Source organism: Cetorhinus maximus, unplaced genomic scaffold (assembly GCF_964194155.1).
Source record: "Cetorhinus maximus unplaced genomic scaffold, sCetMax3.hap1.1 HAP1_SCAFFOLD_718, whole genome shotgun sequence".
In the NCBI taxonomy this organism is placed as follows: Eukaryota; Metazoa; Chordata; class Chondrichthyes; order Lamniformes; family Cetorhinidae; genus Cetorhinus; species Cetorhinus maximus.
In genome coordinates this window covers 147,749-168,973 of record NW_027596660.1, presented here as the reverse complement: position 1 = coordinate 168,973, position 21,225 = coordinate 147,749, and the positions used below count along the sequence as shown (strand labels likewise).

Sequence of the window (21,225 nt, the reverse complement as noted above, 5' to 3'; positions counted from 1 at the left end):
TCCTTCTTTGCCCAAAAGAAAAGGCTGAGGAGTGACCTGACAGAGGTCTTCACGATTTTGAAGGATTTGATGGGGTAGAAGCAGAGAATATGTTACCATGTGTGAGGGAGCCCAGAACTAGAGGCCATGAATATAAGATAGTCACTGATACATTCAGTAGGGAATTCAGGAGGAACTTCTTTACCCAGTGACTGGTGAGACTGTGGAACTCGCTACCACAGGGAATAACTGAGGGAAATAGTATAGGTGTATTTAAGGGGAATCTTGGTAAACGCAAGAGGGAGAAGGGAATACAAGGATGCGGTGACAGGTTTAGATGAAGTCCGGTGGGAGGATGCTTGTGTGCAGCAGAAACACCTGCATGGACATGTTGGGACCGCCCGACTCACAATCTGACTGGTTGGCATCCCACAGGAAAGGTGCTGCTATTAAATTCAGAATTCAATTAAATTTTAGTTGCGAGGCAGAAACAGATTGGTGGAAAGATGATGGGGAGATAGTGGCACAGAAAAGGGACCATGATGGTAGATTTATATAAGAAAAGACGGGAGGAGGTTTGAGTGGAACATAAACACCAGCATGGACTACTTTGGGTCGAATGGGCTGTTTATGTACCATATATCCTATGTAATCCCAATGAGAGTTAAACAAAACTCCAGAACATTTATCTGTCCCTCATATCGTCTAATCACCTCAAGGCAGACTAACACACACACCCACAATTGGCACCTATGACAATATGTTTCCTTTAAGCTTGGTATATTATGATAGGATTTGCTCCACTACTAATGCAATGTATAGGCCTTTGTATCCAATTTATTATATATTTATGTTTTAATGGATCCAAAGTGAGCTTGGGGAGCAGGGACAATGATGGAGGAAAGTGTTGCAAGGGTCCCTGAATGTTAAATGAGTTTAGTGCCTGGGATCTTAAGAGCACTTAATTCAGCTCTGAATCACCTCAATATACAAGCATACAAATTAGGAGTAGGCCACTCAGCTCCTCGAGCCTGCTCTGCCATTCAATAGGATCATGGCTGATCTGATTGTAACCTCAACTGCACATTCCCGCTGACCCCCAATAACCTTTCACACTCTTGCTCATCTATCTAGCTCAGCCTTAAAAATACCCAAAGACTCTGCTTCCACCGCCTTTTAGAAGAGAGTTCCAAAGACTCACGACCCTCTGTGAGAAAATTTCTTCTCATCTCTGTCTTAAATGGGCGACCCCTTATTTTTAAACAATGCCCCCTAGTTCTAGGTTCTCCCACAAGAGGAAACATCCTCTCCACATCCACCCTGTCAAGGTCCCTCAGGATCTTATATGTTTCAATCAAGTTGCCTCTTACTCTTCTAAACTCTAGCAGATACAAGCTTAGCCTGTCCAACCTTTCCTCATAAGACAACCCTCCCATTCCAGGTATTAGTCTAGTAAACCTTCTCTGAACTGCTTCCAAAACATTTACATCCCTCCTTTAATAAGGAGACCAATACTGTATACAGTGTCCTGTAGAACTGAAGCATAACCTCACTACTTTTGTCATCAATTCCACTCGCAGTAAATGATAACATTCTATTAGCTTTCCTAATTACTTGCTGTACCTGCATTCTAACCTTTTGCCATTCATGCATGAGGACAGATTCCCCCAGCATCTCAGAGCTCTGTAATTTCTCACCATTTAGATAATATGCCTCTTTTTTATTTTTCCTATTTGTCCAAAATGGACAATTTCACATTTGCCCACATTATACTCCCATTTGCCAGATCTTTGCCCACTCATTTAACCTATCTATGGCCCTTTGTAGCCTCCTTGTATCCTCTTCACAACTTACTTTCCTGCCTATCTTTGTATCATCATCAAATTTAGCAACTATACCTCGGTCCCTTCATCCAAGTCATTTATATAAATTGTAAACACTTCAGGCACCAGCGCTAATACCTGTGGCTCACCACTCGTTACTTCTTGCCAACCAGGAAAAGACTCATTTATGCATACTCTGTTTCTTGTTAACTAGCCAATCTTCTATCCATGCCAATATGTTACCCTCTATACCATGAGCTTTTATTTTCTGCAATAAACTTTGATGTGGCACCTTATCAAATGCTTTCTGGACATCTAAGTACAGTACATCCACCGGTTCCCCTTCATCCACAGCAGATGTTACTTCTTCAAAGAACTCAAATAAATTGGTTAAATAGGATTTCCCTTTCACAAAGCCATGATGACTCTGCCTGATTACCCTGAATTTTTCAAAGTGCCCTGTATAACGTCTTTAATAATAGCTTCTAACATTTTCCCTCTGACAGATGTTAAGCTAACTGGTTTGTAGTTTCTTGCTTTCTGTCTCCCTCCTTTTTTGAATAAAGGAGTTACATTTGCTATTTTCCAATCTAATGGAACTTTCCCTGAATCTGGGGAATTTTGGAAAATTAAAACCAATACATCAACTACCTCTTGAGTGACTTCTTTTAAGATTCTAGGATGAAGTCCATCAGGACCCAATGACTTGTCAGCCTGCAGCTTGCCAACAATTTGCTCAGTACTACTTCCCTGGTGATTGCAACTTTCCTGACTTCCTCCCTTCCATTTCCTGATTTACATCTATTTACATCTATTTCTACATTGTATCCTCTATAATGAAGGCCGATGCAAAAAAACCTGTTCAATTCATCTGCCATCTCATTATTAATTATTAATTAATTAACATTATTAATTCCCCAGTATCACTTTCTATAGGAGCAACGCTTTGTTAACACTTCTCTTACTTAAATATCAATAGAAACTCCTACTATAGAGTCATAGAGGTCTACAACACAGAAAAAGGCCCTTCAGCCCATCGAGACTGCACCAGTCAAACAAGTACCTTACTATTCTGAGAAAAGCAAAATACTGCGGATGCTGGAAATCTGAAACAAAAACAAAAATAGCTAGAAAAACTCAGCAGGTTTGACAGCATCCGCGGAGAGGAAGACAGTTAACATATCGAGGCCGTATGACTCTGATGAAGAGTCATACAGACTCGATACATCAGCGTTTTATACAGTTCCAGCATAACCTCCCTACTCTTATATTCTATGCCTCGGCTAATAAAGGCAAGTATTCCATACGCCTTCTTAACCACCAGTTAAGAAGGTGGTTCTTATCTACCAATCCCGCTACCTTAAGGGACCAGTGGACATACACACCAAGGTCCCTCTGATCCTCAGTACTGCCCAGGGTCCTACCATTCATCGTGTATTCCCGTGCCTTGTTTGTCCTGCCCAAGTGCATCACCTCACACTTATCCGGATTAAATTCCATTTGCCACTGCTCAGTCCATCTGACCAGCCCGTCTATATCCTCCTGGAATCTAAGGCTGTCCTCCTCACTATTTACCACCCCACCAATTTTTGTGTCATCCGCAAACTTACTGATCAGCCCTCCTACATTCAAGTCTAATTCATTTATATATAGCACAAACAGCAAGGGACCCAACACCGATCCCTGTGGAACCCCACTGGACACAGACATCCAGTCACAAAAACACCCCTCGACCATCACCCTCTGCTTCCTGCCATTCAGCCAAATCTGGATCCAATTTGCCAAATTGCCTTGGATCCCATGGGCTCTTACCTTCATTATCAGTCTCCCATACAGCACCTTATTAAAAGCCTTGCTGAAGTCCAATTAAACTACGTCAAATGCATTGCCCTCATCTACATACCTGGTCACCTCTTCGAAAAATGCAATTAAATTGGTCAGACATGACCTCCCCTTAACAAAACCATGCTGACTGTCCTTGATTAATCCCTGCCTCTCTAAGTCTAGATTAATTCTGTTCCTCAGAGTTGCGCCCAATAGTTTCCCTACTACTGAGGTTAGACTGATTCCCTGGTTTATCCCTTCCTCCCTTCTTGAATAACGGTACCACATTGGCTGTCTGCCAGTCCTCTGGCACCTCTCCTGTGGCCAGAGAGGTATTGAAAATTATTGCCAGCGCCCCTCCTATCTCCTCCCTTGCCTCACTCAACATTTCATCCGGGCCTGGAGATTTATCTACTTTTAAGCCTGCCAGACCACTTAGAACCTCGTCTCTTTCTATGCTAATTTCTTTAATTATATCACTGTCCTTCTGCCTAATTACAATACCCACATCGTCCCTTTCACTTGTGAACACCAATACAAAGTATTCATTTAGAACCCTACCTATGTCTTCTGGCTCCACACACAAAATGGGCCCTACTCTTTCCCTAGTTATCCTCTTAATGTACTTGTAAAATAACTTTGGATTTTCCTTTATTTTACCTGCCAATGTTTTTTCATGCCCCCTTTTTGCTCTCCTAATTTCCTTTTTAAGTTCCCTCCTACACATTCTATACTGCTGTAGGGCTTCCGCTGTTTTGAGCCCTCGGTATCTGCCATAAGCCTTCCTTTTTCTCGTTATCCAATCCTATATATCCCTTGACATCCAGGGTTCCCTGGATTTGTTGGTCCCACCCTTTATCTTCACTGGAATATGTTGGCCCTGTACTCTCCCTATTTCCTTCTTGAATGAGTCCCACTGCTCTGACGCAGATTTACCTAAAAGGAGCTGCTCCCAGTCCACTCTGGCCAAATCATATCTGATCTTATTAAAATTGGCCTTCCCCCAATTTAGAACTCTGATTTCTGGCCCATCCTTGTTCTTTTCCATAACAACCTTGAATCTAACAGAGTTATGATCACTATCTGCAAAATGCTCCCCCACTGATACCTCTACTACTTGCCCAGCTTCATTGCCTAAAATTAAGTCCAAGGCCGCCCCCTCTCTTGTAGGACCTTCTACGTACTGGCTTAAAAAGCTCTCCTGGGTGCATTTTAAGAATTTCACTCCTTCTAACCCTATCACACTATGACTAACCCAGTTAATGTTGGGGAAGTTGAAATCCCCCACTATCACTACCCTACTATTTTTACACTTCTCTGAAGTTTGCTGACATATCTGCTCTTCTATTTCTATCTGACTGCTCGGAGGCCTATAGTACACTCCAAGCAATGTGATTGCTCCTTTTTTGTTTTTAAATTCTACCCATAAGGTTCATATGAGGCGCCTTCTAAGATGTCATCCCTCCTTACTGCTGTAATTGATTCCTTGATCAATATTTCAATACCCCCTCTTTTACCTTCTTCCCTGTCTCGCCTGAAGACCCAATATCATGGAATATTGAACTGCCAATCCTGCCCCTCTCTCAAGCATGTCTCTGTGACAGCAATGACATCATACTTCCATGTGTTAATTTGTGCCCTCAACTCATCTGCCTTATTCGTCAGACTCCTTGCATTAAAATAAATACCATCCAACCTTGCCAAACTCCCTTGTGCCTTAACTGGCCTATAATTTCTATGCTTTTCAGACTCATTTGCTCTCTCTTCTAATTTTGGCTATGCATCTCCCCCTGCTGAACCTCAGGATCCCATGCCCCTGCCAAGTTAGTTTAAACCCTCCCCAACAGCACTAGCAAACCTCCCCACAAGGATGTTGGTCCCATTCTGGTTCAGGTGCAACCTGTCCACCTTGTACTGGTCCCATTGCCCCCAGAAACGGTCCCAATGTCCCAGAAATCTAAAGTCCTCCCTCCTGCACCATCTCTCCAGCCACACATTCACCTGGACTAACCTCCTATTTCTATATTCACTAGCACGTGGCACCGGAAGTAATCCAGAGATTACTACCTTTGAGGTCCTGTTTTTTAATCTGCTTCCTAGCTCCCTAAATTCTGCTTGCAGGACCTCATCCCTCTTTCTATCTATGTCATTGGTACCAATATGTACAACGATCTCTGTCTGTTTGCCCTCCCCCTTTAGAATGCCCTGCAGCCGTTCAGTGACATCCTTGACCCTGGCACCAGGAAGGCAACATACCATCCTAGAGTCACGTCTATGGCCGCAGAAACATCTGTCTGTTCCCCTTACTATTGAGCCTCCTACCATTATTGCTCTTCCCCTCTTTTTCCTCCCCCCTACCTGTGCAGCTGAGCCACTCACAGTGCCATGAGCATGGCTGCACTCCCCAGAGGAACCATCACTCTCACCGTTTTCCAACACAGAAAAACAGTTTTCAAGCAAGATGCACTCAGGGGATTTCCTGACTATATGCCTGACACCTTTCTTCTGACTGATGGTCACCCATTCCCTCTCTGACTGCACTTCTGTAAGCTGTGGGGTGACCACGTCTAAAAACGTACTATCCACGAAACTCTCAGCCTCGCAGATGTACCTCAGTGCCTCCAGCTGCTGCTCAAGCTCCGAAACTCAGAGCTCAAGTAGCTGCAGCTGGTGGCACTTCCTGCACACGTGGTCAGTCAGAGCGCAAGGAGCGTCAAGACTTCCCACAAGCTGCAGGCGGTGCATAACACAGGACTGAGCTGCCCTGCCATGCCTTTAGTTGAAATAAAAACCCTTACTTTAAGTTAAATACAGTAAAAAAAAGTTAAATTGTTTATGTATTTTAAATAAAAACTAGAACTCTTACCTTTCCTTAGCTCAATCTATTTTAAACTGGAGAAAAACTGGAGATAAACACTTACCTACTACTCACCAATCAGCTCTCACCTTTGTGCTGACGTCACTTTTTGAAGCTTCCCCGCACTTGCGCTGGTTCTGATCTCTCCACCGCTGTCTCACGCTTTCTTGTGATGTCACTCTTGTTATTTTCAACAAGAACTGACTGCAGGACACTCTTCCTAGACTTTTTTTTGGTTGAAAAATATACTTTATTCATAAAATATCTGGAAGAACACTGCAAAACATTTCAAAATCGCCATCGCAAAAAGTACAATCAGATTCAACTTTTGCACATGGATCACGAGGTGCATCAATACAATCAATGAATATTACAATCATTTCAATATGGTCAATGCAGACAATCAGACAATGGTATTGGAGTTATCAACATACATCATGTTGCACTCTGAGGTGCTTCAATACAATTATAATACAATTAGTATTCAATGCATACATTCATTGTGATGCTGACTGCAGGAGACTCTTCCCAGACTGCTTCACCGCGATGCTGACTGCAGGACACTCTTCCCAGATAGCTTTCTCTCATACTCTAATTTTTCCCTCCTTATTAATATTTTAGTCGTTCTTTGATGTTTTTAATATTCTGTCCATTCTTCTGACCTGCCACCAATCCTTGCACAATTATATACTTTTCCTTTAAGTTTGATATTATCGTTAACTTTTTTTAGTTAACCATGGATGGCGGGTCCTCCTTGTTGTGATATTGTATGCATGCCAATGCAGACAATGACATGTCCCTTTAAGAAACTGCATAGTGACATCACTATGACATCTCTGTGTGTAAGGCTGGAGGATAAAAGGTACAGCCTCGGTGTTAGATGTTCACTATTGCCTGTGATCTCTACTGCAGATGTTCATTGCTGCCTGTGACTCTGTATCAGTAAGACTTCATGTATGCCTTATGAGTCAGGCTTCTAGTCAAGTAATCAGCCTCTGTATCTGTTAGGACCCAGGCTAGATCAAGGCCTGTGCAGAGCTGTATATAGTTGTTGCCAGTAATAAACTTCAAGTAATTGTGTTCAACCAGAACCCTTGTCAGTCTCAATATCTTGCCTAGCATAGATAGCATGGAGACAGATCCCTTGAGATCTAAATCGAGACCCTCAACATATATGGTGGCAGCTGACCTTAAGAGACCAACGCCCCTTGGAATTTTTCTCGTTGGAATTTATCTATTCTGTGTATTCTGAAAAGCACCTTAAATGTCTGCAACTGCATGTCTATTGATTTATCCCTTAACCTAATTTGCCAGTTCACTTTGGCTGGTTTTGTTTTCATGCCCTCATAATTGCCATCATTTAAGTTTAAAATACTCGTCTTGGACCCACTCTTCTCTACCTTGAACTGAATGTAAAATTCAATCATATTATGAGTGCTGTTACCTAGGGGCGCTTTCACTGAGAGGTAATTAATTAATCTTATTTTGTTGTACAATACCAGGTCTATATAGCCTGCTCTCTGGTTGGCTCCAGAACATGCAGTTCTGAGAAACTATCCTGAAAACATTTTATGAACTCCTCACCTAGGCTCCCTTTGCTCATCTGATTTTTCCAGTCTATATGTAGATTAAGGGGTCCCATGATTATTGCCGTAACTTTCTGACAAGCTCCCATTATTTCTTCCTTTATACTCCATCCTACCATGTGGTTACTGTTAGAGGGCCTGTAGGGGGCCACTCCTACAATTGACTTCTTGCCTTTATCGTTTCTTATCTCTACCCAAACCGCTTCTACATCCTGGTTTCCTGAACTTGGGTCATTCCTCTCTACTGTGCTAATACCATCATTAATTAACAGAGCCACCCCTCCAGTTTTTCCTAGCTTCCTGTCATTCCTAAATATTTTGTACCATTCAATATTCAAGTCCCAATCTATGACATCCTGCAGCCATGTCTCTGCAATGGCTATTGATCATACTTGTTTATTTTTATTTGCGTTCTCAGTTCATTTGTTTTGTTATGAATGCTATGTGCATTCAGACACAGAGCCTTTAGTTTTGTCCTAATATTATTTTTATAACGTCTAGCCTTATCTGCTGATTTACTCTTAGAATTATACTCTTTATCCCTTCCTGTCACAGTCTGTTTATCATTTCCCATATTAATACCTTTCTCTCTTGCCTTGTATCTATTCTTTGGTTTACCACATCTTCTCAAATTTGATCCCTTGGCCCCACTATTTAGTTCAAAACCCTCTCTGCTTCCCTTGTTAGATGGCTTGCAAGGGCACCAGCCCCAGCATGGTTCAAGTGTAGACTGTCCCAACAGTACAGGTCCCACTTTCCCCAATGCTGGTGCCAGTGTCTCACGAAGCAGAACCCACTTCTCCCACACCAGTCTTTGAGCCACACTTTTATTTCTCTAATCTTATTTTCCCTATGCCAATTTGCACGTGGCTCAGGTATTAATCCAGAGATTATTACCCTTGAGGTTCTTCTTAATTTGGTACCTAGCTTCTCATACTGACTACACAGGACCTCTTTCCTTGTCCTAGCTATGTCATTGGTACCTACATGTACAATGACAACTGGATCCCCCCTCCCACTGCAAGTTCCTCTCCAGCCCTAAGTAGATGTCCCGAACCCTGGCACCGGGCAGGCAACACAGCTTTCTGGACTCTCACTCCTTGCTACAGAAAACAGTCAATCCCCCTCACTATACTGTCCCTTATTACCACTACATTCCTTTTTGCTCCCCCCACCGCCTCTAGAATGGCTTCCTGTACCACGATGCCATGGTCAGTCAGCTCATCAAATCTGCAGCCACCCCAGTCTCGTTCAAATAAGCTGAGAGAACCTCAAACCTGTTGGATAATTGCAAAAACTAAAGCTCCTGCACTCCTGTCCTCTGGGTCCCCTTACCTGCCTCACTTGCAGTCACACTCTCATGTTCCTGACCAAATCAGAAGACCCTATCCTAAGGGGTGAGACTGTCTCTTGGCAGAAAGCATCCAGGTAACTTTCTCCCTCCCTGATGTGTTGCAGTGTCTGCAGCTCGGCCTCCCACTCAGTGACTCTGAGCTGAAGCTCTCGAGCCACAAACACTTACCGCAGACGTGTTTGTCCTGGATCACGCTGGCATCCAGAGCTCCCACATGCTGCAGCCTTGGTGCATCACCTGTCCAGCCATCCTTAATGTGTTTTAATTAACTAATTAATTATTTTATTCACTTATTTATTTTCTTTTTTATATATATTTTCTTAACCTTATCAGTACCAGTTCTGTACTATTTTAAACCATAGGAATATAATAGACCTTAACCACTTACCAGGTACTCACCAAACAGCTAGCTTCTTTCCCTGTAGTAGAGTAAGAACCAATTCCTACAGGGTGGAAAAGTTAGGAAAAGCAAAATCAAAGAAGCGCCTCCTTCTCCTCCTCACCTAACTCCCCCCCCCACTCACCAAACTCCCAGACATCCACTCAGTCACAAGCTGCACTAATTTACATATTGACATCTTCAATGCTGAACATCATAAGACAGATTGTGTATCTCAACCAAAGCCTCCATTCGCATAAAATAATGGATCCTATAGAATGAGATACACGACCTGACTTGTGATGTTCGGCATTGAAGGTGTCAATATGCAAACGAGTGCAGCTTTTGACTTTTCCAGATTTTTATTTTTTTTAATCCACACTGACACTCCAAGTGCTTCTGAAGAGATTACTCCCTTTGGCATTAAATTTCCATCTTCCAGACCTGGTAGTTCAAATGGACCTTAAAGAAAAGTTCTTTGGATCCATAGCCTCCGTTTCGACCCACACAAACAAGTGAGAGATTGGAAATCATTTTAAGTGTAGATGGAAGATGATCCTAGATTATAGAATATCCAATACTCTTGAGCTCCACCATTGGCCACCCTTGCTGATGATAAGAAGATAGGTGGGAAAGCAAGTTGTGAGGAGGATACAAAGAGTCTGAAAAGGGATACGGATAGGTTAAGTGAATGAGCAAAAAATGTGGCAGATGGAGTATAATCTGGGAAAATGTGAGGTTGTCCACTTTGGCAGGAAGAATACAAAAGCAGAATATTATTTAAATGATGAGAGACTACAGAATGCTGCAGTACAGAGGGATCTGGGTGACCTTGTACATGAATTACAAAAAAAAATCAGCATGCAGGTACAACAAATAATTAGGAAGGCAAAATTGCATGTTGGCCTTTATTGCAAGGGAATGGAGTATAAAAGTAGGGAAGTCTTGCTACAACTGTACAGGACATTGGTGAGACCTCACCTGGAGTTTTGATCACCTTACATATGGAGGGACATTCTTGTATTGGAAGCAATTCAGAGAAGGTTCATTAGGCTGATTCCTGGGATGAGAAGTTTATCTTATGAAGAAAGGTTGAGAAGGGCCTGTGCACATTGGAGTTTAGAAGAATGAAACATGATCTTATTGAAAGTTATAAGATTGCGAGGGGACTTAATAGGGTAGATGCTGAGAGGATGTTTCCTCTCATGGGGGAAGCTAGAACCAGGATCCACAGTTTCAAAATATAGGTTCTCCCATTTAAGACAGAGGTAAGGAGGAACTTCTCTCAGAGGATTGTGAATCTTTAGAATTCTCTACCCCTGAAAGCAGTGGACACTGGGTCACTGAATATATTCAAGGCTGAGTTAGTCAGGTTTTTGATTGACAAGGTTATGGGTAGCAATCAGGAAAGTGGAGTTAAGGCCACAATCAGATCAGCCATGGTCTTATTGAATGGTGCAGCAGGCTCGAAGGGTTGAATGGTTTACTCCTGCTCCTATTTCTTATGTTCTTATGTAACATGCTGCTGAGATTAGGCACCAGCATCTGTGCCTCAGCCCACAGAAAGGTCATCAACCACCGCTGAGTACATGGCTGGGGAAGAGTGCAGGGGGAGCCTTACTCTGTATCTAACCCATTCTGTACCTGTTCTGGGAGTGTTTGATGGGATAGTATAGAGGGAGCTTTACTCTGTATCCAACCCTGTGCTGTACCTGTCCTGGGAGTGTTTGATGGGGACAGTGTAGAGGGAGCTTTACTCTGTATCCAACCCTGTGCTGTACCTGTCCTGGGAGTGTTTGATGGGACAGTGTAGAGGGAGCTTTACTTTGTATCTAACCCATTCTGTACCTGTCCTGGGGGTGATCGATGGGACAGCATAGAGGGAGCTTTAAACTGCACATCACCCATAAAGATACAGGGAAGAGTCTTGACACTGGAAAGCTGAGGGTTTGGGGCGCATCTCTAACTTTGCCTGTGCACAATGCAGTTTTTCCCAGTTTCCAAGTCCCACTCTGTTGAACTGCAGTGTGGAGTGTGAGCAGAAACTTGAAAGAAAATATTTCGTCCGGGACTCAATTTCTATGGTGCTGAGAGCCTGGAAGTTTGTAAGTTGGGTCAGCGACAGAAGAAGACAGGAATTAAAAACAGAAAATACTGGAAACGCTTCAGTCACATTCTGACAGGAGTACTGAGGCGGGATGGCTGACGGAAGTCTCGGCCCTGCTGCGCGCCTTGGGTCTCCTGCCAGCCTCGTTCCATCCTCACTCCAAGAACGCTCCCTGATGACACAATCCTGCCGCTGAATAACAGTTGTGCTTTTTTGCTCTTATTTCTCTGCAGATGAAAGCTGTAGGTGATGACACAACCTACGAGCGCGTTGACACGACTTTTGTCTTTGGAAACTGCCGCCAAAATCTGCTTTCGCTCTTGTAAGCTGCCGAGGGCCTTGTGACAAGGGAAAGGACAAGCAAACAGTCCTACGCGTTCCTGCATTTTATTCAGTGGAACTTTAGCAAATGACTTTTTTCGAACAAATCGCTGGACCTCCAGCGGCCTATTTCCACCAGACGTTTCTCAGGATTAAACTGAACTCCAGTAGGCTGTGTAGGCCTCAAGTTACCTTGTCAGGAGAAGACAGACATTGGGCCTTTACACCCCAGGAAGAAATTTTCAGATGTTTTAAAATGTGCGCTGTAAGAGATTTCCTATGTTCGCTACCTTTTTATCGCTTTATACGCTGGATCATTTGAAGTACTTCAAGAACTCAGGCCTCTAGAGGAGGCCAGTTGCCACAGTAACCTACACGTTTGTGCGCTTTGTGTGTCAGTAAGGGGTTGGTATTCCAATAATATTTATTCCCCTTGTCACCGTGTGTGTAAGCTGAGGCAGCACTGCAACGTGATAGGAAGTTCCGGGGGTGCTAATCGAGATGTGAGAGGATATTTGGCGAAAGGCATATAAATATATTCCAGATTCTTGACGGGAGGGGAGGGATGGATTCTACCAAGGCCCAGACTCCATTGACACTGATTCAGACATGAGCAGGCCCCAGGGATAGTTTCTGATAGTCACACCAAACCCAGGGTTAAGATTGTGATGTGGGGTTCAGGCCCTGGAAATGGATTCTGACTGGGGTGAGGGATGGATGCCAGGAACAAATTATGAGGGGGTGAGGGAGTGGTGAATGATTCTGTCCAGATCGTTTTTCATTCTTTGTGTGTCCTTTTTGAGAGAGGTAGGCATAGAGTTCCAAATCCCACCAGTTTTGATGCGATTCACCAAGAACAGATCTTACCACTACCTCTGGCCCTTGGATGTGCCTCACCAGGAGTATAGGACTGTTTCGTGGGGGGGCGGTTGGCGGGTTTCTGCCCTTCCCACGCATTGCCCGAATGCTAATCCCTTGAACCTACTGATGCCCAGTCTTGTAAAAAATAAAAGCCATCTCCACATAGATTTAGTGTAGCACCTTTGTCATGTGATTTGATGGACCTGTTGCTCTGCCTGGGCTGTGGGGTGCACAGATTTTCTAACCTCCCCTTTGCACATACAACCAACCCCTCCTCCCCCATTTCCAACTGCCCCGTTGGCAGCAGCATGTACAGGACAGGACGTGATTTGGTAAAAGCAGTGAGGACGAGCACCAGGGTCTGGATTCGGGCAGTGATTTCTGTTGCTGTTACTGTGGGACGCGACAATGCAGAGGTCAACATAAACCAAGGTTTGTGCGAGAAAAAGAGCATCTCTCATGCACGGCATTCTCCCTCCAGCCCTGGGATTCTCCCGCAATCAGAGAATTCTCCTAAAAATCACAGAATTCACTCCGAAATCATGGACTTCTCCTTGCCAACATAGAATTCTCCCCAAGATCAGAATTTACCAAGAAATCGCAGGATTTTCCCTGCAATCGTAGAATTCGCCCCAAAACCACGGAATTCACTCCAAAATCACTGGATTCTTCGAGCAGTCACAGAATTCGACCCACAATCACGAGATTCTCAATGACATTGCTGAATTCACCCCCGCAATCCATGAACCTATCTTGAAATCACTGTTTGCCTCTGGCCCTAAATCAGCCTTAAAGCCATTTTGCAACCATCCTGAGATCATCTGAAAAGCATCCTGGGATTTCCCCCACTATTATCCTCGGCGTCAGACTGGGAGGTGAGATGGAATTGTTTGTGGTTAGGAGTCACTGTTATTTTATTTGCACTCGAGTTGTGTTCCGATGTTCCAGCGGTGGCTGCGGAGTTCCTGTCTACTGGCCCGGGTGTGAAATCTCTGCAGCTGACCTCGGACAGCATCACTGGCTGATGTTACTTTTGTATCAAAGTCATTCTCTGATGGGCTTAACAAGCTGTTGTATGTGGGTTTTTTTTAAAAAAAGACTGGCTGAGGGGGCTTCTGAGGCTCCTTTAAGCATGGGCAGTTTTGTACAATCTGTATTGTTTGTTTTTTTTAAAAAATATATGATTTTTTTGTATTAATTCGATATAAACGGTTTAACATTGCACGCCAGCACTTCAAATCTCACATTCTTGCATCCTTCAAACTGTACGCATGCCTCAACCTCAATAAAGTTTTGTAACTGGCACCCAGGTTGTAGACTTGTGAAGTTGACTATTTTCAGTCAAAACCTCACCTCTGGACCCTCAACTCGTTCTTGGTACCAACATCATAGATGAAGAGGGATGGGGTCCTTCAGGCAGAATTTAGGGAGCTAGGAAAGAGGTTAACAAGCAGGACCTCACAGGTAAAAATGTCCACATTACTCCCACGTGCTAGTGAGGATAGAAATAGGAGGATAGAGCATGGCTGGAGAGATGCTGCAGGAGGGAGGGTGTTAGATTCCTGGCACGTTGGTTCAGGGGGGCATGGGACCTGTACAGGCCAGACAGGTCGCACCTGAACAGAGCTGAGGAGCTAATGTCCTGGCAGGGCAGTTTGCTAATGTTGTAAGGGAGAAACAGTGGCATAGTGGTAATGTCGCTGGACTAGTAATCCAGGGACCCAGGCTAATGCTCTGGGAAGACGGGTTCAAATCCCACCATGACAGCTGGTGGAATTTAAATTCAGTTAATAAAATCTGCAGATTAAAAACTAGTGTCAGTCAAGGTGACCATGAAACTATCTTGATTGCCCATTAGGGAAGGAAATCTGCCATCCTTACCTGGTCTGGCCTACATTTGATGCCAGGCCCACAGCAATGTGGTTGACTCTTAAGTGGCCTAGCAAGCCGTTCAGCTCAGCAACAAATGCTAGCTTTGGAACTTGATGGGAGCCAAGATCACAGAATCTTAACGGCACAGAAGGAGGCCATTTCGCCCATCATGTCTGCACTGGCTCTCCAAATGAGCATTCTGACCAAGTGCCATTGCCCTGCCTTTTCCCCCAGGCTCTTGCACATTGTTTCAGTTCAAATAATCATCTAATGCCCTCTTGAATGCCTCGATCGAACCTGCCTCCACCACACTTTCATGCAGTGCATTCCAGACCCGAAACGCTCGTGTGAAAAAGTTTTTTTCATGTCACACTTGCTTCTTTTGCAAATCACTTTAAATCTGTGCCCTCTCAATCTTGATCATTTTAAGAGCGGGAACAGCTTCCCCCTATCTACTCTGTCCAGACCCCCTCATAATTTTGAAAATCTTTATCAAATCTCCCCTTAGCCTTCTTCTCTCCAAGGAGAACAGTCCCAACCTCTCCAATCTATCCTCATAGCTGAAGTTTCTCATCCCTGGAACCATTCTTGTAAACCTCTTCTGCACTCTCCAATGTGTTCACATCTTTCCTATAATGTGGCACCCAGAACTGCACACAATATTCCAGCTGAGGTCTAATGAGTGTCTTACATAAATTCAGCATAACCTCTCTGCTCTTGTATTCTATGCCCCTATTAATAAAGCCCATGATACTACATGCTTTATTAACTGCTGTCTCCGCCTGTCCTGCCACCTTCAATGATCTATGCACTTATACACCCAAGTCTTTCTGCTCCTGCACCCCCTTCAATATTTCACTCCTTATTTTATATTGTCTGTCCTTGTTCTTCCTACCAAAGTGCATCACCTCACACTTCTCCACATTGAACTTCATCTGCCACCTATCTGCCCACTCCACCAACTTGGCTATGTTCTCTTGAAGTTCCACATCATCCTCTTCGCAGTTCACAACACTCCCAAGCTTCATACAATCAGCAAAGTTTGAAATTGTCCCTTGTGCACCAAGATCTAGATCATTAATATATATCAGGAAAAGCAAGGGTCCCAATACTGACCCCTAGGGAATTCCACTACAAACCTTCCTCCAGCCCCAAAAAAATCCATTGACCATTACTCTCTGCTTCCTATTTTTCAGCCAATTTTGTATCCACATTGCTACTGTCCCTTTTATTCCTTGAGCAATAACTTTTCTCACAAGTCTGTTGTGTGGCACCGTGTCAAATGCATTTTCAAATTCCACGTACACCACATCAACAGCATTACCCTCATTGATCTTTTCTGTTACCTCTTCAAAAAACTCCATCAAGTTAGTTAAACACAATTTCCCCTTTAGAAATCCATGCTGGCTCTTCCTCATCAACCCATATTTTTCCATGTGACTACTAATTCTATCCTAAATAATTGTTTCTAGAATCTTGCCCACCACGGAAGTTAAACTGACTGGTCTGTAATTGCTGGATTTATCCTTACGATCTTTTTTGAACAAGAGCATAATGTTTGCAATTCTCCAGTCCTCTGGCACCACCCCTGAGTCTAGGGAAGACTGAAAAATTATGGCCAGTGCCCCTGCAATTTCTACTCTCACTTCCTTCAATATCCTTGGATGCATCTCGTCTGGTCCGGGTGCCTTGCCAACTTTGAGTACCGACAGTCTGTTCAACACTTCCTCCTTATCAATTCTGAACCCTTCTAGGACAGAGTTTCCTCATCTGTCACCATGACCTAGGTAGCATCTACCTCCTTGGTAAAGACGGATGCAAAGTATTCATTCAATACCTCAGCCATGGCTCCTTCGTCCATGTCTAAATTCCCTCTTAGGTCCCTAATCAGCCCTACTCCCCCTTTGTAGCATTAGAAAGGAGAAACAAAGTGCACAAAGGATTGGGAAAGACAGATATAGCAACAAAATAAGAAATATTCTGACCCCACTTAATATGCTAAAAAGAGGGAATGCGATAAGGTCTAAATTGGGTTTACAGTGCATGTATGTAAATGCACAAAGCATGGTGAAAAAAGTTGGTGAGCCGCAGGCACAGATAACCACATGGGGATATGACATTGTGGTATTAAGGGAGTCCTGGCTCAGCAAAGGTCAGGACTGGGTGCCCCGGGGGTGAGCTCGTTTGCATTTTATTGCAACTCTCTCCTTGTTCCCCTGGCACTTTCCTCCGTTGTTTCCCTTAAGCCCCCTTAGGAACCTTAAAACGAGAGGAGGCCATTCAGCCCCTCCAGCCTGTTCCGCCATTCAATTGGATCGTGACTGATCCATTTACCAGGCTTGGTTCTGTATCACTTAATACTCTTACCCAAACAAAAAAAATCTTTCTATCTCCATTCTGAAATTTTCAGTTGGCCCTCAACATAACAGTTTTGCGGGGAGGGTGGGGGGGGTTGGGGTTGGGGTGGGGAGGAGAGTGAAGAACCGCTCCCTGACATCACCTCTGAATGACCTAGTGCTATTTTTAAGGTTATCCTCCCCTTGTTCTGGACTCCCCCACCACCAGGGGAAATAGTTTCTACACCATCAAATCCTTTATTCATCTTAATTAAACAGCCTCTTGATCCTCTCTATAAATACAAGCCGAGACTGTGCAGCCTGTTCTCATGATTTAACCCTTTTAGCCCCTGTATCATGCTGGTCAATCTGCACTGCATGCTCTGCAAGGCCACTATATCTTTCCTGAGGTACGGTGCCCAGAATTGACCGCAGTGTTCCAGATTGGGCCTAACCAGAGCTTTGTACAATGCTTCCTTCTCTGTATGTCGTTGCTCTGACAACACTAAATAAGACACCGTCTCCTCCTCTTAAGTCATTTCTTTTGCCCGGGTCTCAAATCTACAGAGCTCCTTATCTCCCTAAGTCGCTCCCTTCTTCCTCTGACCTACAAACCCAAGCTTGGCCTTGTAACTGCCACCTCGTAATCCTTTCCCCTTCTGTTCAACCTTGCTGGTGTTGGCACCCTGGTTTGCAGTTAATCGCTGTTTACCTGCACCTTCAGTCTTAATCATTCCCTCACGCTAGTTACTGAGCCGAAGCATTATCTTGCAGCGACGAAGGATGCCCACACATGTTGAACAGGATTTAAACGTCATATTCATTTGGGAGTTACACAGAAATTACAACACTGAAACAGACCCAACCAGTCAGTCCATGTCGTGTTTATCCTCCACACTAGCAACAATCTTAATCCCACGTACCACCCTCTTCCCATGTTCCTTTTATTCCATTCAACCTATTGAACCTATTCTTACATGTTGGAATGATCTTTGCTTCAATTGCCAACTCATAATCTCTTTGTGGGAAAGAATCCCTGTTCAATGTCACAGCTTTTTAAAAAATATTCTTTCTTGGGATATTAGCGAGACTGACTAGGCCAGCATTTATTGCCCATCCCTAACTGCCCTCGAGAAGGTGGCGATGAGCCAACTTCTTGAACCGCTGCAGTCCATGTGGTGTAGGAACACCTACAGTGCTGTTCAGGAGGGAGTTCCAGGATTTTGACCCAAGTCTTTAATTTTATATCTCCATCTGTATTGTGTGGGCTGCTGTTCTGAGGTTGATGCTGAGGCACATCATTGGGCCACAGTAGCCTATAGGCTGGGATTTTCTTTACCGGTGAGCGTGTGTTGGCAAATTCCACATCCAATCTGTGAATTTTCCGCCCACTAATTTTTGTGGCCGGACAATCTCGTGGGGATTTTTTTACAATTTTCTCCCATCATGTGCTGGAGGCACAGATGCAGGAGTTCCTCATTGTGGTGTCCAGCCTGTGTCCTATAACGCGTCTACAAAACTCAATTACACATGAATTTCTTACTGGCTGCTTTTCTCTGCTTCCCTTTCACTAATTACCTTAAATCTGTGCCCTCTGGTTCCAGATCCTTCCGCCAATGGGAACAGTTTCTCTTTATCTGCTCTGTCTAGACCCCCTCATGATTTTGAATAGTTCTATCAAATCTCCCTCCAACATTCTCTTCTCCAAGGAGAACAGCCACTTTTTCTCCAATCTCTCCAAGGACTGAAGTCCCTCATCCTGGAACCATTCTTTTGCATCCTTTCTGCACTCTCTCTAATGCCTTCACAACCTTCCTAAAGTGTGGTGTCCAGGACTAGATGCAATACTGCACTTGAGGTTTGGAAAGGGCTATTGTTCTTGCTATTGTGTGTTGGGTAACGTCCTAAATTGGAACACAAATTGGTATCATTAGCTTCCGATTGATACATTAGACTCCATTGTATGCACCTAAGCAACCCCTCAATGGATACTTGGCACTTAACTCTACTCATAACCTGTATTTTACCTGCCCTGGGAGAGTTTGATGGCACAATGCAGAGGGAGTTTTACTCTGTTTCAAACCCGTTCTGTACCTGAGCAATGAGAGTTTCATGAAGCAAGGTAGAGAAAGCTTTAAAAATGATTATCCTTGCTGTTGTATTCCTTTGCGGCCTCGTCCCTTCGCTTTTCATCGCTCCATCGTTTCATCGCTCCAACAGCTCCTTCACTGTCGCTGGGTCAAAATCCTGGAACTCCCTCCCTAACAGCACTGTGGCCTGCAGAAGGCCTCAAGAAGGCAGCTCAACACCACCTTCGCAAGGGCAATTAGGGATGGGCAATAAATGCTGGCCTTGCCAGCGATGCCCATATCCCTTGTATGGATATGTTAATAAAAACATTTTCAGCTGCCTGGGCCCAAAACTTTGGAATTCCCTCCCTGAAACCTCTCCACCTCTCTATTCTTCTCCCAAGGCCTACATCTTTAACCAAGCCTTTTAGTCATCAGCCCTAATATCCCCTTCATGGCTCAGTGTCATACTATGTTCTATAATACCCCATGTGAAGCACCTTGGGATTTATTTTTACATTAAAGGCACTCTGTAAATGCAAGCTGTTGTTAAAATGCTGCCTCAGCTGAGATGAGCTTAACCATGCACAGTACCAGGGGGGTTCCCTTGTCTTTATGCCTCCCACACTTAGCAATCTACCCAGTGAGACACTGGGTGTAGTCTTTTGCATCCAACAAGAGATATTTTTCTCTCCAACAAGAGAGAATCTAACCACCGCCCCTCGACATTCAATGGCTTTACCATCGCTGAATCCCCCACTATCAACATCCTGAGGGTTACCATTGACCTGGACTAGCCATATAAATAGTGTGGCTACAAGAGCAGGTCAGAGGCTGGGAATTCTGGTGGGAGTAACTCACCTCCTGGCTCCCCAAAGCCTGTCCACCATCCACAAGACACAAGTCAGGAGTGTGATGCAATGCTCCCCATTTGCCTGGATGAGCGCAGCTCCAACAACACTCAAGAAGCTTGGCACCATCCAGGACAAAGCAGCCAGCTTGATTGGCACCCCATCCACAAACATTCACTCCCTCCACCACTGACGCATAGTGGCCTCAGTATGTACCATCGACAAGATGCAATGCATCAACTCACCAAGGCTCCTTCGACAGTCCATTCCAAATCTGCGACCACTACCACCTAGAATGACAAGGGCAGCAGATGCATGGGAACACTACCACCTGCAAATTCCCCTCCAAGCCACTCACCATCCTGACTTGGAAACATATCGCCATTCCTCCACTGTCACTGTGTCAAAATCCTGGAGCTCCCTTCCTAACAGCACTATGGGTGTACCTACACCACATGGACTGCAGCGGTTCAAGAAGGCAGCTCACCACCACCTTTTCAAGGGCAATTATGATTGGGGAATAAATGCTGGCCTAGCCAGAAACGCCCACGTCCCATGAACAAATGACTTTTTAAAAAAAAAATCACATTCCTCAGCAGTGTTCCTGGCCAGTGTCAGGGCCCTCCCATAGTGAACAACAGAGTCTTTTGTCCTGATCAGCCTGGTCTTTGAATATAACAAGTGCTTGAAGGGGGCTATGTGGAGATTTTTACTCGATATCCAGCTCACGCTGTTTCTAAATATAAAGAAAATATAATATATTGAAATCCTGCACCTGCATGCAGTCCTGTCCATATTCGTCATCAATAAATCTATGTCCCCTCCATAATGGAAAATATATAAAGCTTATCACACTGTAGTGGTATCCTCCACTCGTTTAACATCACTGCATCACCGCCACTGGTGAGAAGCAGGAATTGCAAGCTTTCACATGACATTTCAATTGCAATAATAGAATCTTAGAATGGTTACAACACGAAGGGGACCATTTGGCCCATCGTGTCTG

General features: G+C 44.1%; 1 protein-coding gene across 1 annotated transcript in view; it reads left to right on the top strand.

The window, feature by feature from the left end:
* Positions 1 to 14,396, top strand: part of LOC144674600 (uncharacterized) — a 35,022-nt gene extending 20,626 nt beyond the window's left edge. Inside the window, exon 3 of the mRNA XM_078535872.1 lies at positions 12,143 to 14,396. Within this exon, the coding sequence (XP_078391998.1) occupies positions 12,143 to 12,159 (17 nt within the window). The 3' untranslated portion in view covers positions 12,160 to 14,396. The remainder of the gene's footprint in view (positions 1 to 12,142) is intronic.
* The last annotated feature ends 6,829 nt before the right edge of the window (positions 14,397 to 21,225 follow it).